The sequence below is a fragment of the Egretta garzetta genome, unplaced genomic scaffold, assembly GCF_000687185.1.
Source record: "Egretta garzetta isolate BGI_Z169 unplaced genomic scaffold, ASM68718v1 scaffold124, whole genome shotgun sequence".
Lineage (NCBI taxonomy): Eukaryota > Metazoa > Chordata > Aves > Pelecaniformes > Ardeidae > Egretta > Egretta garzetta.
Genome location: NW_009259423.1, coordinates 98,767 through 106,343, shown reverse-complemented (window position 1 = coordinate 106,343; position 7,577 = coordinate 98,767). Strand labels below are relative to the sequence as shown.

The following is a 7,577-nucleotide window of genomic DNA, read 5'->3' as shown; positions in this document are numbered from 1 at the left end:
GCAGTGGGCTATAGGATGCATGTTCATCAGGTGCTTTGGCTTCTGTTTTACCTTGTAGAAATCCTGGACAGCTTTGCTGACTACAATTGACTCAGCCTGTACCCTCCCAACCAGGTACTGGATGTACTTATTAAACTCTGCTTCGTGCTTGATAAAGCACATGGCCACGTCATCATCAGTGTCACATTTCTGCAAACCTCGGAGGAAGACACTGTGGAGACAAAGAAAAACGGACATCTGAGGAGAAGTATGAGGCTAGAACACAGCCCCAGCAGCCAGACTTTTAAATCAGGCAATTTCAGGTTAACACAGATTAAAGGAAATGAGTCAGGGAAATGAGGGAAACACAGAAACACCAAAAGGGGTGCCAGGCTCTGGAAGGGGCTGCCCAGGGAGGTGGTCAAGTCCCCATCCCTGGAGATATTTAAAAGAAGGATAGATGAGGTGCTTAGGGACAGGGTTTAGTGGTGGGACGGCAGGGTTAGGTTAAAGGTTGGACTCGATGATCTCAAAGGTCTTTTCCAACCAAAGTGATTCTGTGATGCCACATTAGCATTAAACGTCTCAATGCCTCTTCATCCAGCATGATGCTGCCCCTCTTCGCTTGAATGTATGAAATGCCCTGCAGGGAAGGGAGGGATAGCTTTCAAGAGCTTAGCTCAAGTTGGGAAGTTAACCCCTCCTCAGATCTTTATGCCTCAGTTTAAGTATCAATGAGCCAGCTGCAAGAATGAGGACAGAGATTCCCACCCTGTTTCACAAACGATGTTGAGACAGGTTCATGTGCCCAAAGAATTTTAGCAGCCTTGGTAGCTGATAACACGCATCACCTCTTGCAGTTGAAGTTACGTTTGGGGGAAAAACAAAAGGAAAGAGAGGAAAGAGAAGGGAAATCTATTCTATTGGCCCAGCCAGGAAAAGTGCCAGATGTCCCACATAAGCATCCTCCCCATTGCAGAAGTGGTGGCCCCCAAAATGCTTTTCCCACAGTAACTATATACTTTTCACGGCAACCTGCTCAAACTCCTCATTGGTTGCTCCTGCCTACGATGCTGCTAGCACTGATCAGAGCACACCTTGATCGGGGAAGATGCTGCACGCTCACTGGTTGTTGAGCTCTGTGCATGCAGATTATTGGCCTCCCCCTCCCTCCAGGGTAACCCAAAAGTTAGGACCACAGGGCAGGAAAAGGGGGATGAAAGGGTGATTCTGATGCTGTTGGCAGGGACTTCCCATAAGAACAACTGATTCCCATGAGACCAGGGGTATCAAGGTGCGAAAGGAAGCCCCTTAGCAATGGAAAGCTTAAGGCACGTAAGACAGTGTACACCACCTCCTTTCCCTGGAAGGTAAAAGTATTTCAGCCTGGACCTTGGGAAGTCACTTTGTGAACAGCAGCGGCTTTTGCTTTCCCTATTAAACTGTCTTTATCTCAACCCATGAGTTTTCTTACTTTTACTCTTCTGATTCTCTCCCCCGTCCCATTGTGGGGGGAGTGAGCGAGCGGCTGCGTGGTGCTGAGTTACCAGCTGGGTTAAACCACGACAGCGAGCCACTCTTTGGTCTCAAATGAAGGCACATTGGAATGCCCACCTGGAATGGAAGCAAGCAATGTCATCAATGTTCCTGAAGATGGTGGATTTCTGACTGGCAACAGCTCCTGGGACATTGGGACAGGTCTCAGTATACTTAAGGTGATGAGTCTCGAGGAACTGTAGATCTTGAATGTAATCCTCTTCTGAGATCAACAGCTCTTGAATAAGAACACTGAAAGGAAGACACATAAGCAAAAAAGAAATCACAGAAAAATCATCACAATTATCCTTGGTATACTGAGAGACTTTTAGGCTCTAAAGTAGAGATAGGTGATCAGAGGAACAGACTCCCTGGAGCGTGTTGTCTAGATCCCCTCTGACCATAAGAGGAATGTGGACACCCTGCTCATGGAGTGACACCTACCTCTACCTTACAGGCATCTACTCTTAGGGCAGATAAAACAGAGCACGAGCAACAAAAGGGTCTATGTAAAGTAGACAGCAGCAACTTCAATGCCCCTTTATACAATCAAGAAGGCAAATATCTCCATGAGAGCACTCTCAGTAACGTGCTGCACTGCAAGGAAGTAACACAAGGTTGGATGCTTTCACTCCCTCTTTCGACATCATCCTCAGACATAGGGCACCCCCCAAAGCACAGAGGTACTGTAGTTTAGGATTTTGTGAAATCAGACAGCTTCCAGAATGACATCATGTAAAACCCTCCTGTCAAGTCATCCAATATGATTTAGATTGCCTGGAATTTTCTGAGGCTGAAATCAATGGCAAAACCCAAACAAAGAGCACAAATTACAAGTCTGAGAGAATCAAGGGTTTGCTTGATTCTGGGAAAGGGGAGGTTGGCAGGACTCAGCAGAACAAAAACAGTGACTCTGACAGAAGGGACCTAGATGCCAATGTTCACATTAGTTCAACAGGCAGGAAAAATCCAGGGTGCAAATACCAAACGACGCGAGCTCACCTTAGCTTCCTTTTATATTCGTCTTCAGAAACAAACTCTCCAGGGAACTCGGGCGCTTCTGTTATTCCCCACTCTGGTGACAACTAAAATACAAGAAAAAAGAAACATTCATTTAAGTGATCAGTGCTCTTATCAATGCACACTGAAGAATATTCCTCATGTGTTCACAGTCCCTTTCAACAATTCCTAAACCAGTGTGAAATTTCTCTTTTTGCTGGAGGATTCTCAGGTCTTTCAAACCCAGGCACCCCTGCACACATACGGAAATATTGTCTAATCAAAACATGAAAAAGTCCAATTGTGTTGCAGACCCCTTCAACAAGCTCCTCATCCATCACTCCTTGCAAAAGGGATGGCTCTAAACTGCGTCTGGAGCAAGTAAATTTACATGAAAAATAAACATGGCATGATCAGTCACCTTTAATTTCTTGTCCAGATAAGCTGGAGATACCCAACCCTGTCGAGAGGGGCTGGATTTTGTGGGTTTAGTCCTGACCAGCCATTTCAGAGGATGGGCTGAATCGAGGACTTCCACATATTGGCCCTCCTTCAAAGTGATGGTCTCCTTGTCAGGCGCAGCAGGCACGTAGTCAGCTGTGACCATGTAGACATCAAAGATCTGCAGGCATGAAATGACAGTTACTTCGTGCTCTGAAAAAAGGGTCCAGTAACACCAGCAGAACATAATTGCTTATCTGTGTTTAATGTTTTTTTCTCCAGCCCTTGTATGGCAAAGAGATTCACCATTTGCTTTTTGCAAGTGGACAACTATGTCTCTGGGAGGCTCAGGCCATATGGTCAAAACTATCTGAGGTGTTTTGGATTTACACCATGAAACAGTGGATTCTTCTCCCAAGGCAAAACAAAGAGTTGTCCTGAAAACGTCAAAAGAGGTTAACGTTTCCAAAGCTTTAATTTTATTTTTTTTGGGGGGGGGGAAGAAGTGTTTGAAATGAACACCCAAAAAATTTCTAATTTTCACAAAATTCTCATTTTTCTCATGAAGAATTTCTCAAGAAAAATCTTCTGACCAACGCTATCCAAGGCCACAGAAAGTCAAGCTCTGACTTTCCGAAGCTCAGACATGAAAGCAGAAGGTGACACATAATGGATATGTCTTGACCACGTTGACTTGAACAGCTTGTTCAAGATCACACAATGAGCATCAGAATTTGATTGTCTGTGCTTTATGTTACAGACCCAATATTTAACTACTAAATATACCTACTAAAGTGGAGTACATCCCTGAAGGGGATGGAGATCCTTAAACCAGAGGATCTTGGTTATTGTGAGTAAAGTTTTCTCCTTTTGTCAATATTTGCCCATTAAGATATCGTACCTCTCCTCTGGAATCCCCATCTTCAGATTCAGAGGAGGACTCCTGAGCAATGGATGAAGGTCTGGATCTTCCATGGCGTGGAGATGCAGAGGGAGTTTTTGATTCATCATCACTTTCTGCACCTGGCACTCGAAGTGTAGCTAAAAAGCAGAGCAACAACAAAGTGTGAAATAAAAATCTCCAATTTGAACATGAAACAGATCTATAATAATTTTCAATTTCACAAACCCCATATTCCATAGGAAGAGCATTTGTAGTATTTAGTGTGACCTCCTATTTATATTTAGAATTAAATAAATAAATGGGACATTTTAATACATGAGGTTGCATGCCTATTGCGTGTATTGACTCTGCACTGCAAGAATATTTGTAGGAGAGGTAATGCCTCTGTTTTTGCTTCAAGACAAAATTTTACTACAAGATAATCAGCATATGATACACAAATGAGGATTTTTCACTTAATTCAACAAATCATTGGATTACTGCACAGCTGTGCACACAGTTTTCAGCCTCAGCTTGATTTTAAAATCCCATTGTGAGCTAAAACTTGAAGATGTGGGAAGTCTTCAAAACAGGATTGCTTTCAGACTCAGGAGTGATGAATATCTGTGGAACTCATAATACCTAAGACGTTCAAAATACACTTCCATTTTTGCATCTCACCCTCCACTCTAAAGCTTACAGTTACTCTTCCTTATTTAAATAAACACTGTATGCATAAAATGGACAGTAGCCATCTTACTTTACTGTAATAGCTTTTTTTCTAGTTCAAAACTGTAGACTAAGACAGGCAGTTTGGATGAACTCTTACTAAAAATTCTTAGCCTAAGCATTTACAAATGTTTATATGCTTATGTAGGATGACGGTCTCAAAACCTGCTTCATAAATTTCAGTCATAGCTAAAGTCCAAATGATACCTAAAAAAAAAAAAAAAAAAAAAAAGTTCATATTTTTCTACACTAATTAAATTGTGTTTGTCAGGTTCCTTACCCTGACTTATTTTTGCAGATACCATTTCTGAGATACGGGAGGTGAGTTTCTGGAAGAACTCTTCTGAGCCAACATCAGCTAGTGAAATAGGGCTTTTGGGTACACCTTCTCTACCAGCTTCAAGGTCTCCTGGAAAAAGAGGGAATTTTCTATTAAGCAGGCAATGTCACTGGAAAGTGATATTTTTTGAGTAACAAAAGCTTCCGTGGAAGGAAGGTATAATTTTCTTCACTGCCCCTGTTTTGAAAAGTGTGTTTGCTCACATTTCATCCAAATAACTCACTCTTGAACAGAGACACCAGTCCTGAAAAGTTCCAACATTTCAGATAGTTTCAAGAAAACAGGACAAAAGCAGGTGGTAATCACGAAATACACAATCTCAGCTGTAGATGTGAAGGGCACAACTAGGAGAGAGAAAATAGCTTCTCTTACCTTCTCTTTCAGAGGGTTGAATAGCTCTGAAAAAGAAAGAGTAAAGCAGAGTTAGAATAAAATGAGAGCTAAATGAGAAACACCCCCTCCTTCTCACACTTTGTACATGAAGGCTGGGAATATCTAAGTTAGGACTCTGGTTTGCACGGCTGGTAGCCAATACTCATCAACGCCACTATAAGAAATAAGAATTGGGGCACCTGGCTCTTATGGTCACAGAAACACTTGGGTGTCTTAGTCTTCGAGCCAGATCCCATCTGAGAATTCTCCTTATCCCTGACTTTTATATCAAACTGTTGCTTGAGAAGACCTGGCTGCTCAGGAAATGGGTTGCAGAACGGAGTAGCCTCCATCTCCCTGGTGCTACTGGGACTTTATTCAAGACGACACTGAAATAAAACTATTACAGTTGGAGACATTATGTCAGGTGGGATCTGTAGTCTCAGTCAGTTTTCAGTGAACTAATGCTCAACAATTTGCAGAGGTTTCATCAGGAAACCAGAGGCTGTAGAATATGCAGATGCTGTGGTCCCAAAATCATAGAATCATTTAGGTTGGAAAAGACCTTTAAGATCATCAAGCCCAACTGTTACCCTAACCCTGCCATTCCACCACTAGACCATGTCCCTAAGCGCCTTGTCTGCCTGCCTTTTAAATACTCACAGGGATGGGAATTCGACCCCTTCCCTGGGCAGCCCCTACCATTGCTTGACAACCCTTTCAGTGAAAAATTTTTTCCTGATGTCCAATCTAAACCTGCCCTGGTCCAACTTGAGGTCATTTCCCCTCATCCTATAGCCCATTACCAAGGAGAAGAGACCAACATCCACCCCACTACAACCTCCTGTCAGGCAGTTGTAGGGAGAGATAAGGTCTCCCCTCAGCCTCCTCTTCTCCAGGCTGAACATGCCCTGTTCCCTCAGCCGCTCCTCATAAGACTTGGGCTCCAGACCCCTCACCAGCTTTGTTGCTCTCCTCTGGACATGTTCCAGCAACACAACGTCTTTTGTGTAGTGAAGGGCCCAAAACTGAACACAGTCTTGTCCTGCCAAGAGATCTGCTCCCATCACATCAGGATGCCCATGTGTTGGGGAAGCAAGCTGACTCCTGGTACTGCAGTGGTGATGAGGTCCAAAGAGACACTTGCTACACTGACACCTTTTTACCAGCACCAAATGTATTCACGCCAGCAGGAAAAGGGCAGGAGACTGTACTGTCAACACTGAGTGAAAATGGTTTCACAGGCATGAAGAACTACCAGCATTTCCTTGCATCCAATGAAGAGTGTTTGTGGTGGCTCCCAGGACTACAGCTCTGTAAAAACACTAATGTCCTGAAGTCTACATCTCTACTATTCCTGTGCTTCTTGGAGGCAGGATATAAATTTCCATTGCACACCCTGATCTAGCCTAATTCTGTTGGTACACAGGAAGCAGGAGGAAGCCCACTCCAACTTTATATATAATCAACCATATATCACTAAGTATGCCTGACAGAGCCTGGGCTCATCCTTGGGAGAGATTGCAGTGGAATCTCTGAATTCACATTGCAGCTTTTTTTCAGAAGACCAGTCAAGCCTTTTAAGCTAGACATATTCTAGAAGCTAATGTGTGTTCAGGTGGATACCACTTCTTCGACTGTATCTGCCTAGTATCCATGCCAAGAATGGCAAATTGAGAAGATTATTCTTCAGGGGCATTTGTAAACAAGAAGTTTGTGAACAGACCCTTTAAATCTACTTCTTTTTTCTGTGAAGCATCAGTGTATTTCAGTGTTGGCAAGTAACAGTCAGACCTTGGCCCTGTGAAATTTTTTGCGTTCTGCTTAGGAGATGAAAAAGTAGCAAGAGTTTTATCTGACCTACCCCAATATTTTTTTTCTTTGTCTGTGTTCCTATCTTCCCTGATAATCAAGCATAAATGGCTGACATTGGTACTAGAGTATTTATAGCACTTTCCATCCTAGGACCTCAAACTATTTTAACTCTGGTGCTGAGACAGGGATATAAGATGCCCAAAGTCAACACTGCCTAAAAGTGACTCATGGGAACTCCTTCAGGGTGGTACCAGCACTGCTCCACTTCAGCACGGGTGGCCAACCACTTACCCCAGTGTGGTCATGATGGCTTCTGACACCATCACGCGCTCCTGGGTCAGAACTTCAGCCTCTTTCACTGCAAGATTAGGGTTTATCGTTAGAGGACAGAAGGCAGACAATGTTCTTTTTATGTATTTAATGCAGGCACATTTTCTAGGCATGGATTACTGGGAACACTGGAATGCTGAATCTGCCCTGTTA

The 7,577-nt window shown here is 43.3% G+C and overlaps 1 protein-coding gene across 1 annotated transcript in view; it reads right to left on the bottom strand.

Moving 5' to 3' along the window:
* Positions 1-7,577, bottom strand: part of OBSCN (obscurin, cytoskeletal calmodulin and titin-interacting RhoGEF) — a gene marked incomplete at its 5' end in the record, with an annotated part of 163,633 nt that overhangs the window by 57,702 nt on the left and 98,354 nt on the right. The window contains 8 exon segments of the mRNA XM_035892522.1: positions 52-211; positions 1,594-1,767; positions 2,518-2,600; positions 2,936-3,136; positions 3,857-3,996; positions 4,848-4,976; positions 5,280-5,305; positions 7,386-7,452. Of these exon segments, the coding sequence (XP_035748415.1) occupies positions 52-211; positions 1,594-1,767; positions 2,518-2,600; positions 2,936-3,136; positions 3,857-3,996; positions 4,848-4,976; positions 5,280-5,305; positions 7,386-7,452 (980 nt within the window).